The sequence below is a fragment of the Castor canadensis genome, chromosome X (assembly GCF_047511655.1).
Source record: "Castor canadensis chromosome X, mCasCan1.hap1v2, whole genome shotgun sequence".
NCBI classification, from domain to species: Eukaryota; Metazoa; Chordata; class Mammalia; order Rodentia; family Castoridae; genus Castor; species Castor canadensis.
In genome coordinates, this window is record NC_133405.1 from 14,296,390 (window position 1) to 14,315,238 (window position 18,849).

The 18,849-nt window shown below is 40.4% G+C and overlaps 2 protein-coding genes across 2 annotated transcripts in view; one reads left to right on the plus strand and one right to left on the minus strand.

Annotated features, from left to right (window-relative positions):
• Positions 1-2,006: 2,006 nt before the first annotated feature.
• Hapstr2 (HUWE1 associated protein modifying stress responses 2) lies at positions 2,007-4,466 on the minus strand. Its single transcript, XM_074062875.1, has one exon. It carries the CDS (start codon positions 4,307-4,309, stop codon positions 3,479-3,481), a length of 831 nt encoding a protein of 276 aa, XP_073918976.1. The 5' UTR covers positions 4,310-4,466; the 3' UTR covers positions 2,007-3,478.
• A 3,472-nt stretch (positions 4,467-7,938) lies between these two features.
• CXHXorf66 (chromosome X CXorf66 homolog) overlaps positions 7,939-18,849 on the plus strand; it is a 111,629-nt gene continuing 100,718 nt past the window's right edge. The window contains exons 1-3 of the mRNA XM_074063627.1: positions 7,939-8,047; positions 15,021-15,077; positions 17,011-17,125. Coding sequence (XP_073919728.1) covers positions 7,939-8,047; positions 15,021-15,077; positions 17,011-17,125 — 281 coding nt within the window. The remainder of the gene's footprint in view (positions 8,048-15,020; positions 15,078-17,010; positions 17,126-18,849) is intronic.

The window sequence follows — 18,849 nt, forward strand, 5'->3', positions numbered from 1 at the left end:
TTGACCCTGTCCTAGATGATCTTTAAGGTCTTTTCTGGATCCTGTGTTTGTGAGGACTCCACCATACATATGCAACTCGAAGATGAAAGACATGTCATAGACTACCACAAAGGCCCAGGCTGCTCAGCAACCAACTTTTCCCCTAACCCCTAGTGTATTTTCACTTCATAAAAGGCAAAATGATCTAACTAATGCTTCCTAACTATCATTTGACTCATAATTTTATTAGAAGGCAGTAATCTAATGGATAAAATACTCAGCTAGAGGTGAAGGAAATCAGAGCCTTCTCTCAGGCTTCTAGAAAAGGAAAAACATGAGGAAATTTTACCTATTAACTAGTTTTTGCCTCAGCCTTGTCTGCACCCCTACCTAGAGAGAAAATGTATGAAACAGGCAAAATGATGAGAAAGATACTCTCTACAAATAGGGAGATTCTCTTTAGGCCTACACAAAAATTCCACCAACAACAATCAATTTAAAATTAGTTCCTTGAGTCAATCTCAAATTTCACAATGAGGATCAGAGCTGGTTTTCAGACTTCACCACACAACATAATTATGGAGACCTCCTACTGAAAGCAGGTAGCTTTGTAGACCTTTCAAAAGAGATTTTAATTCAGCTGGAGAGTGGTTCTGAAGCTGCCAGTTTCACAAGTTCCTTGGGAGAGTCTCGGGGAGGTGTTCATGGGATAAAAAGCTGAATCTAATCGTTGGGGATGAGGGTAAAGGCCCACAGGGGGCAATAATCTAGGAATTACAGCATAGGCTTCAGGTGCCTTTCCTGGGGAGTAACAGAAAGGGAAAAGGGCATGACTATACCTGGGTCTGGATGGGTGCCTACTCATCTCATAAATATGTATCATATGCCCATATGTATCAGACATTGTACTAGGCACTGGAGATTACAAGGTAAACAAGACAAATGAAGTCCCTGCCCTCATATTGACATGCCCTCTTACAGCTCTTCCTACCTACCTGTTAAAATTATTACAGTTGCTCAAACCTGTTTCCTGCAAAGGAAGCAGGAAGAATGAACAAAAGGCAAGTATTCTGACAGAGACTGCAGCTGGAACTGAAGGCTTTCTCAGCCTTTAAGAAGTGCAGCAGAATACACTGGAGGTGCTTCCTACCTTGTATGGTTTGTGGCTTGGGAGGGTGGGGCAAACAAAGGCTTTCTAGTGAGAGCCCTGTCAAGAGCTCCATCTCCCTAACCTGGAATAACCAAAAGCCATGTCCCCAGTGATGAACATCCTATGAGGATATACTGTGTTGCCCTGCTCCAGTGTCTTGCTTTTGGATAAGCAAGTCCCCTGTCAAACCAGCAGTTTGGGTGGTATCACCCTCTGCCTTGCTGCATCAGGCATTGGAGAAACTATTTTTGGCCTAGCCTCCTCTACCCACTTTGTTTTTTCCTCCTGAAACATTATATTAATCTTCTGTTGAACCCCCCCTGAAAACTCCCTTCTTACCCTTTTTTTGGGGGGCCCAGTTTAAATGCCATGTCCTCCGCAAGCTGTGACCCTCTCAGCAAGAAGAGCCTCTGTTCTTTGAATTCTGCCCAGAACCTTGGATGCTTTTCCCAGTCAGACGTGCTTTCTTGGCTACATAATTTATCTTCCAAGGCAGGATGTACTCTTTGAGCATAAGGACTGTCTTATGGTTTTTTTATGTCCTTTCTCAGGAGCTAACAGTGCCTCGGTATTTGTGGAGTGCAATACCAACTTTTTATCTATCAGGGAATTTACTTTGTTATTGTACTATTTTAATGCATTGGTCAATTACGAATTTACTACAAAGGTCATGCTAATGAAGCTGAAACAACTCTGATGTGAACGTAAAGGCAAGGTTTTACTAGTCAATGTGTAATATTTTATATACTGGCAGCAATGGGAGACTCTGGGGGGGACCTGGGTTTTTACTATTCCTTCCATAACTTCACTTTCAGCTCCTCCACCCCCACTCCACCCACTCTACCTCCTTTATCACCTCCACTGTACCCCACCCTTATTCAAAACCTCTTTAGCCTTTTAGATGCCCTGGGACCTTCACTTACAAATTCTTCCCACACTTAAGCCCCTCCCCATATTCTTTCAGGCTGGAGGAGGTAGATCTTTCAAGGTTGCAAAGTGCAACTTCCGGGCAACTTTAGGAACACTAAGGATGCTCTTGTATATCCAAAGTGGTGATCCTGAGTCATGAGCTCCAGGTACTTACAAGAAAGTCTGTGATATTTAGGCAAGGATCAACTATGTGACAGGAATTTCCAGCTCAAACACAGAGGTTCTGCTTGGTGATTTCTAGATTGATTTGGTAAAATATGGACTTTAATGTTTTACTGGTTTTTATTTATAGAGAAGGGAGAACATTTAATGATTACCTGTAGGTGCCAAGCATTGCACTGGATACTTGAAATATGGATTTCATCTGGTATTCACAAGGATCTTAGCAATACATAGTTCCATTCTACAGATGAAAACTGAGGCCAATGGACATTAAGTGATTTGCCCAAAATCATAGTTATTTTATGGAGCTATGATTCCACTATTGGTTCATTTAATTACAAAGCTCATAGTTATACTATGTTTTCCCCTTACATAGAAGGCAGAAATTCACTTTGACTAACTGGCCTTCCACTTCAAAACAGAAATCACCAAAAAAGACGTAACCTCAGAGAAAGGAACTTTTTAAGTTCCTAAGAACAAGAAGCATGTTCTTGTCCCAGAGGGCCACCAGGGACACCATCTTATTTTTACCATGATCTCAATTGCTGGTTTAATATTCCTAAAAACAGCACTGAACTGATCCAACATCAAGTATCATCAGCCCAACTATTATGGCACCTCTTTACACCACCATAATCACCAAAACCATCAACCATTTTTCAAAACAAATCACAGCCTAAAATGCATTAACTTCCACAGCTTCTTTCTAGAAATTAGTTGCATGTACAGAGGGGTAAAAACAGAAGACTCCAGATTTCACAGAGATGTCTAGTCTTACATTTTGGTACAATGTAATTGAATTGGCAAAGACTATTAAAGCCAACAACCAAAACAAAGGATAAAATTATCCTATGACCAAGTAAAAACCTGCTATGCCCTTCCCCATTAAGAATTTAAAATAAAGTCACATTTATTCATTCAACAAACATTTATTGAGCACCAGCAACCACGCGAGGTGCTAAGGAATATAACTATGAATAAGATAAAGCAGGCTCCCGCCCTGACTGGATACTTTTGCTTTAAATGATCTTGCTAAGTACATGATATCTGATGTCTCTAATGACATGATATTTTTTGGAAAGTCAGAGTCACATGAGGCCTCTTCTAGAATACTTTTAAAGTTTCTTTATGGTAAACTTGTTAGAAATCTTTAACTTAGAGAAGGAAGATGGATGGTGCCCAGTAGCCTTTCCACAAGCATGTTGAAGATCAAGTTAGCTGTCAAGCAATATGGCAGTTGGCTACCAAGGAGGCAGTTTAGACCACGCGGTTGCGCTTGTGCGATGGGGAGTGTGTGGTGCCATCGCCAAACTGGGCCGAGGTGCGCTTGCGGTTCCCTCCACTGTCCAGGCGGAGGGCCAGTTCCTCGGCGCTGAACGGGTTCACGTCGTCCTCGAGGAAGCTACTTTTTCGACGTCCACTGTTGGCAACACCGCTGTCTGGCGAAGGAGAGCTGGGCGCGCCAGATCGCACGCTGATGCTGGCCATGGCGCCATTGAGGCCGTGCAGGGCGATGGCCTCGTGGAAAGGCTGCAGGTCGACGTCCACCGATGAGCTGGACTCGGTGGCTGCAGCCTGACTGGCAGCCCCGGCGGGCGGCTTCGGGGCCATCCTAGGGGTGCGCGGCGGGGGAGCAGCAGGGGGCACTTTGCCACAGAGGAAGCTAATCAGGTCCTCCCGGCGGATGGTGCTCCGGCCCTTTTTCACCCACTCCAGCACATCTTTGATGCGACGCTGACAGCCAACCTGGACACCCAGGTCAAAACTTCGTTGGTGGGCATGCCCGCTCTCTTTGTAGAGGCTGGTCACGGCCATGGCCGCATTCTGGAAGGGGTCCCACAGAGACAGTCCCGCCTGCTGGCACCCGGAATCCTTGTACAGCTGGGCCACGGCGGTGGCCGAGATCTGGAAGAGGTGCCACAGCCTCTGCTGCTCGCTCTTGAGCCCCGCCGCGTCAGCGGCCGCCTCCTCCTGTAGCTCGGGGAGCAGCTGCTCCTGCTGCTCGGCCTCGGCCAGGCACTGGCGTTCCCACTTGGAGAACCAGGGCTCGGCGACCTCGGCCTCGCCCTCCTTCGGCTGCTCCTCCATCCTCCACCTCCAGGCCTCGCGCCTCCTCTGCCACCGCCGCCTCCTCTGCCTCCTCTCGTTCCGCCACCCTCACCTCACCTCCTGCTCGGGTTCCCCTCCTCCTTCCGCGGCGGGCGCCGCCGCCTCCGCGGGCGCCGCTGAGCGGGCGCGCGCGGGCGGCGGGGCCCTGAGGCCAACTGCTCGGGCGCGCGCAGCCCGCGGCCCCGGTGAAGCCCCGCCCAGCCCCGCCGGCCCGGCCCCCGGCTATGCTGCGGCCGTGGAGATAACCCCGCAGCCGCCGGCGCCGCCGCGCAGCCCCCTTCCGGCCCCGCGGATCTGCCCCCTCACAGCGCCGCGGCCTCGTCGCCGCCGCCGCCGCCCCAGTCGCTGTCGCCGCCGCTGCGGACTGGCCGCTCGGCCCCAGCCCCCGCTCGCGCCGCGGCTGCCGCACTAACTCGCTGGAGGGCTGGCTGGAGCGCTGCCTCTCAACGCAGAGCTTGCCTGCCGCTTGGCCCCTTTTCACACATTTTTGGGACTTGTCGGTTTCATCCAATGAGCTGATCAAATTTTACATCCTATGTTGCCAGAGAGGATTATGGGGTAACTTCATGGTGTCGATCACATCCAGGGCGCCGATCCGGGGAGGCCCGGGGCAGAGTGGAGAATAGGCAGGCAATGCGCACCTTAACAATGTCTTCCATACCAGGAGGTGCCCGTAAAAAGTGGTTTCTGTGGACCGAAGCAGCATTTTGTAACGGGGTCGGGGGGATGGTCATATTAGAAAAGCTGCCGTGTTCCTCCGCCCTTCCCCACCACACTCCACCCCACCCCGGCTTTTGGGGCCTCAGTTTCCCCAAGAGTCCAGTGAACTTGTTAGACTGTCTCTGGAAAGCACATGAAAGTCCTGATTGAAAACCTTCCTGCTGTCTCTGCAAAGCGCTTCTTCCGGACTAAGTTTCATACTTACCAAATTCTAAAAGTAACAGTCAGACATGGCGTTGATTTCCCCCAGCGTTCATCCAAAGGTTTATGTCATTAAAAAATAGGTTGGAGGAGGGATTCTGTGTGGCCCACTCTCGACTACTGAAAATTCCAAGATTAAGCAAGGGGAAAGAAAGGGAAGAGAAAAAGCCCAAACACAGAATTTTCTGCTGTCGTATAAAACTCAAACCCCTTTTGTAAAGAAAGTTTGAAAAAAAAATTACCTAATTTCCAACATCCTAAAATTCTAGCTAGTTAAAACATCTTAATACCTACCAACATTAAACTAAAAAGGTACACGAAACTATTGTCTTTTCCTTGGATTCAGTAACAATTTCCTTCTGATGATGCAATCCTGTTTCACTGCAGACAATTTCAGAACAAACTGTCTTAAAAGAAGAAAAATTATCACTGACCTAAGAATAATATCAAAAGGGAAGGGACTGACATTTAATCCCTTTTAAAATTTAAGGAAAAAAGTTAAAACTTTTGCAGTTTTTGTTGGCCAATGTTTGCTAAATATCCAGAAAGCCTTCGAGACGAAGATAAAGCTAAAGCTAACAAAGTATGTTTGGTTATCTCTAAGGATGAAAACTAATACATAAAATAACCTAGGCATCAGGCTTTATCATCTTCGTTAAAAGAAATACATGTTTCTAAGTTAAATTTAAAAGACAAGAAGACAAGAAGAAGAGGGGATTGTGCCCTTTCTCTGCAAACCGGGCTTTTTCACGATTCATTAAACCTTTTTTCCATAAGTGTAATTGGACTCTTCTCATTTACATAAACGAAGGATGAGGCAAAAAGAGCTAAGATCAGCCCAAAAGGAGAAGTATGTTTGTCATTCTCCTGTGTTAAAAAAATAATATATTGTAGAAATAAACCTCAGGAAGGCAGAGTCACCTTCTTCACCACTGCCCCAGACCTGAAAGACTTCTTGGCCAAGGAGTCAGCGCATTTGCTAGAGCAAATGCGTGCCTTACAGTTATTATCAGAGGCACATGTTTTTATTTTGTTTTCTCTAGTAAAAAGCTTGGACAGAGACGACTAACAGTAGGACACCATAACCTACTCTCCTCATTTCTGACTGGGTTAAAAACCAAGAAGAAAGACTGCACTGTCTTTTTTTCAAGAGCACAAGCCTGTGCTTGGGCTTGAGTTATCTGGCTGGTATCCTCCATTCAGTTGGTTTCAGCACCTGATTAATTAGTTAATTAGTACTTAGAGCTGACTAGCCCCCGGTCTGCAATTTTCATGCCCTGCATGGTGAAATGTTGAATCCAGCACTGAAATTTCTGTCGCACACCGTAATTATTATCACCCCACTACTTTTAAAGCCATTGCACCAAATTATTATTATTATAGACAGAGCCAGACAACTCTGTGGGAATATGTTCTTTCTGGGAATAATGGTAGACTTAATATTTTCCACTGTTGCCCTTAACACATTTAAATAAGACAATTAAATAGGAAAAAACTCTAATTCAATTAGCCTTCAACCTTTCCATTGAAAAAATGATTTTATACAGGAGAGATGTTAGAAGAATCGCAGCAAAAATTTTAATAATTTTTATCAGTTCCCCAGATGGCTTAATGTGTTTACAAGATATATCCTAGATGACATTAGTTTTGTTCTTATACAAGTCTAAAATGTCAGGAATAAAAAATAGACACAAAACAAAAAGATCATTTTTTACTAACTGTAAAGCAATGACACTATCTGTATTGGGGAGGGGCATTTGATGTTTACCAAAACTGGCATGGCTTAGGGATGAGTTTTTGATGGGGAAAAAATATTCCTTGGCTGCTGCACCATTCTTCCATAAACGTGATGTCATGCCTAAGATTAAATATCAACTAGGGAAAATGTTTTAGAAAGTAAGTTAGGACACAAACCTGGAAGAGTCTAATCGTTAATGTTTCTCAATGTACCATTATTGAAAGGTACTGGTGTATCAATGATTTCCAATATTATTGGTAACTATTTTCACCTGGTAACAATCCTTATATATTAGTACAGTGGGTTGCCTGTAATTGTAAGAGCTAAATGGTATACAAAACTGGATACACAACCACACAAACCAATAAATGGGTCGGACTGAAAGCAAAAGTAAACACCAACCTTAGGAAATGAAAGAAGTTAAAAGATAAGTGTTAAGGACCTTATTCTTTTTTGGAGAATAAAACAAGATTTAGTAGCTTTCCACTTAATTTAAATGAAAAGAATCACTACCTTACATATTGCAGTGATAATGTAATGGGGAAAGAAAACAAAAAAGTCTTTGTACAAATGACACCTCCTATAGTTGTTGTGAAGAAACTTTTCCCCTTGGTATCTGCTAACAAATTCTAATTAATGCTGCACATTCCTTTACTGAAATCATTTAATGCGTAACAAGGGGGGGTAAAAAGAAATGCTGAATGCTCGTGATTGCCCTGTTAGAATTATGGGAGTGAAAGCCTGGGGCCCCAAACTTACTGTCTATTAAAGCCAAGCTTTGAAAAAGAAATGCAACCTACAAAAGCTGTCAATCTCCCTTGCCCCTAAAGCCTGGGTTCACATGGATTCAAGTGACAGCCCTCCTCCCCCATGCACAATACATCAATCTGTCTCTCCCACAAGCACCCACAGCCCATTGTGCTGGCCGCAGGTGCCTATTATGGCACCCATGGCTGCCTCCCACAGCTCCGCCCCTGAGAAACAGGAACTGCAGACAATGGAGCCCTGTGGGAAGACAGAGGTGGGTGTTGGGAGGGATAACAGACAGATGGTAAAGGGTATAGGGTAGTAAGGTAGTTTCAAAACAAATGTCAAACATTCAAAATTATTGCATTCGTGAAACCCGGGTTTTGAATTGCCTTTGCTTCAATCACCATCTGCCTTAATTATAAAAACACTTACCTGTTAGGATATTTGCTCCCCTTTTTGGGTAGTGGTGGAGATGATCTTCAACACTCTGTTGCTTCTACTTAGCCTCTAAGTTTCTCAAGGTCACAGACTAAGGAGTTTTAGTTAGTGACACTAGTAGACCATCTAGGGAAATGAATGAATAGTTCTAATTTTTTTACAAGGTTTATGATTTCCTTTCAAGCTTCGTTTGGGGCTCCGTAAGGGGTAAGGGTTATAAAACTACCTAATTCAGGTAATCAAAGTACTATGAGACTTCTTACAAATCCCATATCATGCAGACAGAAAATTTTAAGGCCATTTCTTTCTAGTAAGAAGATGTGAAAAGGGAGATGACATGGATTTAACAAGAGTCTCTGACTCAGCCTCTTTTCCTGTTCCCAAATATGTCAAAAAGTAAACAAAATTGTAAGAAGTGCTAAGTACTATTCACTATCCCATTATCAGAAAAGGAGCAGTATAAGCATTTCATTTTGTAAAATGTCTCTTGTCTATGGTGTTCTTATCTTCTGAGTTCTGAACTAATTAAGAAGCAGTAAGTGGAAGAATTAAAATACATACCAAAACAAAGTATACATTACTTTAAATAATTTCATTTAGTTGCTTTTACTCTTACATGGTCACTTCAATATATCATCTGTTCCTTTTTCAAGAAAATTTCTCATAAATTAAAACCAAATTAACAACAATTCTATTCACTAGTATTACTATCTGTCTCAAGCAAAAAGTGACCAAGAAAAATCTGGCACAACTGTAAGTCATGGTCAAGACAATTGGTGACTTGTTGAGACGGGGAACCCACAGAATAATGCCAGCAACTAAAACCAGCCAGTTTTCCTGAAGCAAACAAGAGGGTCTTGGTTTACTGTCAAAAACCACAAAGTGGGCTTTAACTAGGAACTGTCAGAGATCCAAGTGAGTTCCTGGCCAGGGAGAGCTTAATTAGCAGAGTTGGTTTGGGTTTTTAAATTACACAAGAAAAACAATCAATACAGTATGAAAGAATACAGTGGTCTAATGTAGCACAAAATTCACTATTTCATTATGAGTATGTGCAGTTATCTTGCACACTGTGTTAACAATTTAAATTTAGATTTTAAACATCATCTTTGCACCCATTGTTAGAGCATGTTTCTTTTCTTCTTCTGTATCCTTTTAAAGATTTTTTTAATTTATCGCCAAATACAAATATGCATGCCTCCTCTGTTTTGTATGAATGTGGCATACAACATCAGGTTATGATAAGTCTTGGAGATTAGCCTGTATGAGAACATTAAGACCCTATAGGGCATGCTTCTTAAATGTGAATAGCTTTGAGTCATAGTTGGTATTTGTAAAAATTAAGAGTCCAGTTCAAGAACAGGAAATATGCATTATTTCAATATTTAGCTACCAAAGTGATCAAGCTATTTGGAAATTATTCTGATTTCTACTGAAAATTATTGCATTAAGCATTTCATTTCAAATACCCAGAAACTAGTGCAGTTAACTTTAATTATGTAGTTAAATGAAAACAAGAGAGAATGTGGAGAAGGTCATAGATAAACCACAGATACGGTCTTGTTAGAGGTGCTTTCATGGAAACACTTTTATTTTTTATTATCATATTATTGTTGTACTGAGGGTACATTGAGACATTTACAAAAGTCCTTACAATGTATCTTAGTTAAATTCACTCCCTCCATCACTCTCCTTAACACCCCTCCCCCCCATTCCTGGAATAGTTTCGACAGGTCTCATTTTTCCACTTTCAGACATGAGAACATAATACTTTTAAAGATATTTATTGTAGTGTTTATAAACTGTTTCTATGGCATCCCAAATATCCAGAGTTTAAAAGAAATCCCTGTGGTTTTCCAACTGATCCATGGTTCATTATTCATACTTTGGTATCTTACAAAAATTACCTTGCCTAATTGAATTAACTGATTAAAAGATGGCAGGTTTTAGCTGTAAAATTAGTTGAAATTATACAATCCTTTACCTGTGTTCCAACACTAAATTCTTTGACTTCTGTATGTTTTCTATGGAATTACTGAGTCTATCCATTTGTAAATAAACAGAGTTTGTTGGTCAAAGTCCAAGATTTCATTGTCAGACAAACCTGGATTCTACTCGTAGTTCCAGAGCTTGAAAGTGGTATGATTTAACTTTTTTGGTACTCAGTGTTTTTCCAACATATGATAGTAATTGCTAAGGTTGAGGTGTGATTTGTCTCCCAAAGTCCGTATGTTAGAAGCTTGGTCCTCACTGTGGCATTGTGGGGTGGGGTGGACTTTTAAGAGCTGGGGACTAGGGAGAGGTCCTTAGTTAATTGAAGGCATGCCCTTGTGAGGGTTTATGGGATGCCATTGTCTCTCTGACTTCAGGCTTGGTGATATGGTTTCTTTCTCCCACACATGTTCTTGCCATTGCCATCCACCATGACATATTGAAGAGGCTCCCTTGTCAGACCTTTTGCCATGCAATTTGGACTTTCATCTTTGAAAATTGTGAGTTAAATAAACGTCTTTCTTTATAAAGTTAGTCTGCTTCAGGTATATCATTTTAGTAACATGAAATGGACTAAATTACATTAATAGTGTATACCTCATAGGATTTTAATAAAGAGTAAATGAGCAGGGTATGGTGGTGCACATCTATAATCTCAGTAAGGAGGCTGAGGCAGGAGGATCATGAGTTGGAGGTCAGCCTTGGCTACATAGTGAAACTGTCTCCAAACCCCTCCCACCACAAAAAAGAGAGTAAATGAGACTAAGCATTCAGACTTAAAATGATGCCTGGAACACAGCAAACCCTTAATAATTAGTACATTCATATTGTTGCTATTATTAATAATAAAATTTGAGGACTTTAAGGATTGGGTAGATTGGTTCCCAAATCCTAAAAATTAATAAAATCACCAGGGGGATCCAAAATATGATACACTAGCTATAGCTCACCAAAGAAATTTCAGTTAAATAGCTGTGTAGTGAGGTGCAGGAATTGGTAATTTAAAGCACTGCAGAGGTGCATAAAGAATTCCCAAGATGATGACTACAAAGCTAACCAAGGAAGCAGTAAGTCATAATTAGAACAAGAAGTCAGAGGGCTCAGTGAAAAATATTCTTACAATAGATACAAATTACATAATCAAACATAATAACTAAGAAACAAGCATTTTTATGGGCTTTTTGTGGACAATAAAAATGAAAATAATTAGGCAGTCTAAAGAAAACAAAAAGTTGTACAATGACCCTGTTTCTGACATGTGGCATCAGTCTGAGCCATTGAAGGAGTGGTAGGAAAGATAACCCATTTGATTTTTATTATCATATATTAATTGTACAAGGTAATGGTTTCATTGTGCTATTTTCATATATCATATAATATACTTTGATCATATTCATACTCTCTAGTATCATTTCTTGTCTCCTTTCTCCCTCACTCCCTTTTACTTTCACATCCTTTTTTCTCCTACATTCTTCATGTGAGGAAAAACACATGACACTTGTCTTTTTGAATCTGGCTAATTTTGCTTAACATGATGATTTCCAGTTCCATCCATTTTCCTGCCAATGACATACTTTTATTCTTCTTTATGACTGACAAATATTCCATTCTTCACATTTTCTTTACTCATTGATCTGTTGATGGGCACCTAGGCTGATTCCACAGCTTGGCCATTGTGAACAGTACTGCAATAAACATGGGTGTGCAGGCATCTCTATTGTATGTTTATTTACATTCCTTTGGATATATACTCAAGACTAGTATAGCAGTATCATATGTTAGTTCCATTTTTAGTTTTTGGAGGAACCTCCATAGTGATTTCTAATTTATTCCCACCAACACCTTTCCCCATGCATACTTGCCAGCATTTATTTGTTTTCTTAATGATAGCCATTTTAATTGAGAATGGGGTGAGATGGAATCTCAGTGTAGTTTTGATTTGCATTTCCCTGATGACTAAAGATGTTGAACATTTTTCATGTATTTATTGTCCATTTGTATTTTTAATTTGAAAAGTGACCAGGCATGGTGGCACGTACCTGTAATCCCAACACTGAGGAGGCTGAGGCAGGAGGATCAGGAGTTTGAATCCAGCCTGGGCTACATAGTGAGATGCTGAATTTAAAAACAATCATTTGAACATTTGCTAATTGGATCATTTTCTCTGGTGATGTACAATGGTTTGAGATCTTTTTTTTTTTTCATTTTTCTTTTATTATTCATATGTGCATACAAGGCTTGGTTCATTTCTCCCCCCTGCCCCCACCCCCTCCCTTACCACCCACTCCACCCCCTCCCGCTCCCCCCCCCTCAATACCCAGCAGAAACTATTTTGCCCTTATCTCTAATTTTGTTGTAGAGAGAGTATAAGCAATAATAGGAAGGAACAAGGGGTTTTGCTGGTTGAGATAAGGATAGCTATACAGGGCATTGACTCACATTGATTTCCTGTGCGAGTGTGTTACCTTCTAGGTTAATTCTTTTTGATCTAACCTTTTCTCTAGTTCCTGGTCCCCTTTTCCTATTGGCCTCAGTTGCTTTAAGGTATCTGCTTTAGTTTCTCTGCATTAAGGGCAACAAATGCTAGCTAGTTTTTTAGGTGTCTTACCTATCCTCACCCCTCCCTTGTGTGCTCTCGCTTTTATCATGTGCTCATAGTCCAATCCCCTTGTTGTGTTTGCCCTTGATCTAATGTCCACATATGAGGGAGAACATATGATTTTTGGTCTTTTGGGCCAGGCTAACCTCACTCAGAATGATGTTCTCCAATTCCATCCATTTACCAGCGAATGATAACATTTCGTTCTTCTTCATGGCTGCATAAAATTCCATTGTGTATAGATACCACATTTTCTTAATCCATTCGTCAGTGCTGGGGCATCTTGGCTGTTTCCATAACTTGGCTATTGTGAATAGTGCCGCAATAAACATGGATGTGCAGGTGCCTCTGGAGTAACAGTCTTTTGGGTATATCCCCAAGAGTGGTATTGCTGGATCAAATGGTAGATCGATGTCCAGCTTTTTAAGTAGCCTCCAAATTTTTTTCCAGAGTGGTTGTACTAGTCTACATTCCCACCAACAGTGTAAGAGGGTTCCTTTTTCCCCGCATCCTCGCCAACACCTGTTGTTGGTGGTGTTGCTGATGATGGCTATTCTAACAGGGGTGAGATGGAATCTTAGTGTGGTTTTAATTTGCATTTCCTTTATTGCTAGAGATGGTGAGCATTTTTTCATGTGTTTTCTGGCCATTTGAATTTCTTCTTTTGAGAAAGTTCTGTTTAGTTCACATGCCCATTTCTTTATTGGTTCATTAGTTTTGGGAGAATTTAGTTTTTTAAGTTCCCTGTATATTCTGGTTATCAGTCCTTTGTCTGATGTATAATTGGCAAATATTTTCTCCCACTCTGTGGGTGTTCTCTTCAGTTTAGAGACCATTTCTTTTGATGAACAGAAGCTTTTTAGTTTTATGAGGTCCCATTTATCTATGCTATCTCTTAGTTGCTGTGCTGCTGGGGTTTCACTGAGTTCTTTATATATTTTGGATATTAATCCCCTGTCTGATGAACAAAGATTTTTTTTTTCATTCTGTGGGTTATCTCTTCACTTAGTTAATTGTTTACTGTGCAGAAACTTTTTAATTTGGTGCAATTCTACTTGTCAATTCTTACTATTATTCCCTGAGCTTTTGGAGTCCTATTCAGAAGTTGTTGCTTATATCTGTCTAATATCTCGACATATTTCCCTGTTTTTCTTTACTAGTCTCAAAGTTTCAGACTTCAAACTATACGACAGACTCAGAGTAACAAAAACAGCATGATACTGACACAAAAACAGAGATGTAGACCAATGGAATAGAATAGAAGACTCAGAAATAAACCCACAGAGCTGCAGTCATCTGATTCTTGATGAAAGTGCCAAAAACATACATTGGAGAAAGACAATCTTCTTAGCAAATGATGTTAAACTGGATATGTATATGTAGAAGACTGAAACTAGATCTCCATCTCGTGCCCTGAACAAAAATCAACTCAAAATGGATCAAAGGCCTTAACGTAAGAGCTGAAACTTTGGAACTATTAGAGGAAATCCATCTGATTTTGACAGTAGAAACATTATCCTTCCAGCAGTACTTCTTTAGTGCCATAATATTTTTTTCTCCATGTGTTCAATTACACTACTTGGTCTTGCTATGAATAATATTTACATGGAGCTTAGCATTGGGAAAGATATTTATTGGTTCTGTTTTAAAAATCAAGCTTTCAATTTTGAGGTAATTATAGATTCACACACTGTTCTAAGAAATAATATAAAGAGATTCGAGAGACCCAGTGTACCATTTATTTAGTTTCCTTGCAAAACTATAACACAATACATGGAATGTAGGTCATTGATAGAGTGCTTGTCTAGCATTCATTAGGCCCTGGGTTTGATCTCCAGTACTGGGGGAAAAAAAACCTCTAACATAATATCACTGATATTGATATTGGTACAGTCAAGACACCACAGGGATCTCTTACGGTTTCTAATTAATTAATTGATGATTAATTAATTTAGAGACAAGGACCAGCTATGTAGCCCAAACTGGCCTTATACTCTTTTTTGGGGGAAGGAGTGGTACTTGGGGTTGAAATCAGGGCTTTGTGCTTGCTAGGCAGGTGCTCTACCACTTGAGTCATGCCCCAGCCATCTTTGCCTTACTATTTTTCAGGTAGGGCTTGCATTTTTCCCTAGGCCAGCCTGGATTGTGATCCTCTTATTTACACCTCCTGCATAGCTGGGATGGCAGACCTGCACCACCACACCCAGTTTATTGGTTGAAATGATTTCTCACTTATCTTTTTTTTCACCTAGACTGGCCTCGAATTGTGACCTTACAGATCTACACTTCCCAAGTATCTGGGATTACAGGTATGTACCACCTTGCCAACCTTTATGATTCCTTTTCATAGCCACACCCACTCCCTCCTTTTTTATCCCCTCCCAAACTCAGGATAACCAATGAAGAAGCTGTTCTCCTTTCTATAATTGTATAATTTCAAGGATGCATACAAGCCGGGCGCCAGTGGCTCACACCTGTAATCCTAGCTACTCAGGAGGCATAAATCAGGAAGACTGAGGTTTGAAGCCAGCCGGGGAAAATAGTTCCAGGAGACCCTATCTAAAAAAAAAACAAACAAACAAAAACCTCACAAAAAAGGGCTGGAGAAGTGGCTCAAGGTGTAGGCCCTGACTTCAAGCCCCATAACTTTTTGGGTTTTTTCACTCAGTCTATTCTCTAGAGAATCATCTGGTTGTTGCTTGTCTCAATAGTTGTTCATTTGATTTCTGCATAGAATTCCATGCTATGTGTGTAATACAGTTTATTTAACCATTCTACTCTTCAAGACTATCTGGGTGGTTTCTAGTTTATGGAAAAAGCTATTATGAATAAATATGCTTGGAACATCTCTGTACAATCTTAAAAATTTTTTATTAGGATATATTCATTATACAGGGCAATATTTATAGTGACAATTCCAATTAGACTTACATTGTACATAGTTACATTCTCCCATCATCCCTCCCCCTCAACTGTCTTCCCACCCCATTTAAAGCAATTGCAGGAAGTTGTTTGATATAGGTATATGAAGTCCATCAACCATATACCATCACCTTAATCTCTTTCATTCACCCTCTCCCCTCCTACTAGTGCCCCTCACACACACACTGTACCTATTTTACAGTCCTGGTTTTCGTTATTAATGTTTAAGTTTATGTTCATCTGTACATGTTTTTGTGAGGACTTAAGTCTCACAATTGTTGGGTTGTGCAGTGCTTGCGTATTTACATTTTTTTAAAGAAAATACCAAACTGTTTTCCAGAGTGCCATTTTATGTTCTGACCAGCAAAGACTGAGTGATGTACTTTCACCACATCTTCATCAAAATTCATTCTTGTTGCTAATCTTAGCCCTTCTATTAGATACATAGTGTTACCTCATCATGGCTTTTTTTGTTTGGGGTGGTATTGGTGGTGGGGAGGTTGTTGCTTTGGTTTTATTTTTGTTTTTGTTTCTTCAGTGCTGGAGATGGAGCCCAGGACCTTGTGCATGCTAGGTAAGTTCTATACCACTAACCTATACCCGTAAGACCTCATAGTGGTTTTAATTTGTGTGTCTCCATTATCTAATGATGTTAAACATATTTTCATGTGCCATATTCATCAGAATAGCCTCTTGGTGAAATGTTTCTTCATGTCCTTTGACCTTTGATTTTTTTTAATTAAGCTATAGATATAGCATACTATCTGAAGTTGTAAAGCAGAATTTCATTTATTTTTAATTTTTATATTATTTAATTTTTAATTTAACACTTAAAAGTGCTTACAATATTTCAAATATTATTTTAACTGCTTTAAAATATTTATTTTGATTTAAGTGAAATCTCATGTTATAACAACCCTATGAAGTAAATACTGTCATTATCATCTTCATTTCAAAATTTAGGGAACTGAAGGCATAGAGATATTCAGTAATTTATCTAAGATTACTCAGATAACAAGTGGTGGGCCTGGAACTTGAACCCAAGCAATAATTGTCATAAGATTAATAATGTACAAGTAATATTATAACTGACAGAATTTAGGATCAGTGGAAAGAGTGAGAAAAATATTTCTGAAATGAGCACTAATAAATACTGTCTGAAATTAATGGAACCAGAAATAGAGATTTAAGTATATTATTTTAAGTTATAAAGGCAATCATTTAAAAGTCCTGAAAATTATAACAATATAACAAAATTTCAGGGAAGTTAGAAGTAGGTAAAACTATGTTAAATCTTTCATCTTACTCATTATGAGTCAGTAAATATGACAACACATAAAGCTGTGAGAGTGAAGCTAAAGATGCAGTGGAGACCCCAGGATGTTGGATTTGCCAGGAATGTGGAAAGTCTGCCAAAGAGAGCTGCAAGTAATGAGTGAGTCAGCCTAAGAGAGAGGTCACGTGAGCTGCAAATATCAAGGCCATAGGGGAAAGGCTGCCCTAGAGCCCTGGGGCCCACATCATACCACCATGTGCCCAGAAGGCAGATATCGATCTACAGCATTTAATGTTTGTCCTGCTGAGTTTCAGTCTTGCTTTGGTCCCATCCCTCATTCCTATGCCTCATTCTTCTCTTTTGGAATGGGGATGTTTACTCTTACCATTGTATGTTGGAAGTATATAACTTCTTTTTGATTCTGCAAGTGCTCACAGCTAAGGGCTTACCTTGAGTCTCAGGGGAGATTTTGGACTTAAACTTTTGAACAATATTGGGACTGTTAAGATTATGGGGACTCTTAGAGATAGAATGAATGCATTGGGATGGACATAAGCCTTTTGGGGGCTAGTGGTGGAAAGTTACAGTTTTGGGAGATGCCTTTGGGTGTCAAGTGGACAAGGACTAGATTTGTAATGGTTAATCTTGATTGTAACATTAAATGGATTGAGAATAGCCTGTGAGATTAGTAAGCATACCGCTGGATGTCTTTGAGAGTGTTTCCAGAGAGGATTAACTAAGGTCACCCTGAATGTAGGCACTGTCCCATGATCGGGAGGGGTGTAGCATTAAAAGAGAAAACCTGCTGGGCACCAGTGGCTCACACCTGTAGTCCTAGCTACTCAGGAGACAGAGATCAGGAGGATCTCAGTTCGAAGCCAGCCCAGGCAAATAGTTTGTGAGACCGTATCTTGAAAATACCCAACACAAAAAAAAGGGCTGGCAGAGTGGCTGAAGTGGTAGAGCACCTGCCTAGCAAGTGTGAGGCCCTAAATTCAAACCCTAGTACTGCCAAAAAAAGAAGAAAATCTGCTAGTTCTTTCTCTCTCTCTCTTTCTCTCTCTCTTTCCTGCCTGGCCACCATGATGTGAGCTTCTCTCTCCCCAGCATGATGGCCTGAAACCTCTGAAATTGTAAGCCAAAATAAATAAATCCTTTCTCTGTTATTTTGCTCAGATATTTTGTCACAGCAGCAAAAAACTGACTTGCTGTGTGTTGCTAAGCAAATTGTTTCCAGTTTTGGTATCTTTAAACTCTAAGTCACATAGGGTGCTTTTCCTAATTCTATTCTTTTTTTTGTCCTTCACTCTCTCTTATGTTACCCAAATTATCCTTTCTCAAATACAGAATTGGAAATTTGGTGGATGGTTAGCAGTATTATTAGTGTCAAAGATAGGAAAGGATTAATTTCCATCTTCCAACTTCAAGCTTTTGACAGAATATAAAAATAGGTCTGTATTCCAGGCAATACCCAAAAGGAGGCATTTTTCATTTAAAAATGTAATATGTGCACATGGTTACAAAATTCAAATAGCACAAAAGGGCATACAGAGGAAAGTAAATCTCCCTGAACTCTAGACTCCGTGCTGTCCTTGCCAAAGTCAATCATTGTTAACATTTTTAAATGTATCTTTCCAAATAATGCACGTACCCTATACACAAGTGAGGGCAAAACCTTCACATTATCTTGTTTCTTGCTTCTTTTTTCACATATTATTTTTAAAAGACTGTTCCAAATCTTCACATGCATATATACTTCATTCTTCTTAACAACAGCATTATATCCTTTTTTTCTGGGCATACCGTGTTTATTTAACCAATCTCCCATTTGTGGACATTTGGATTATTATATTTCTACATTTATCATTACAAATGACACCATA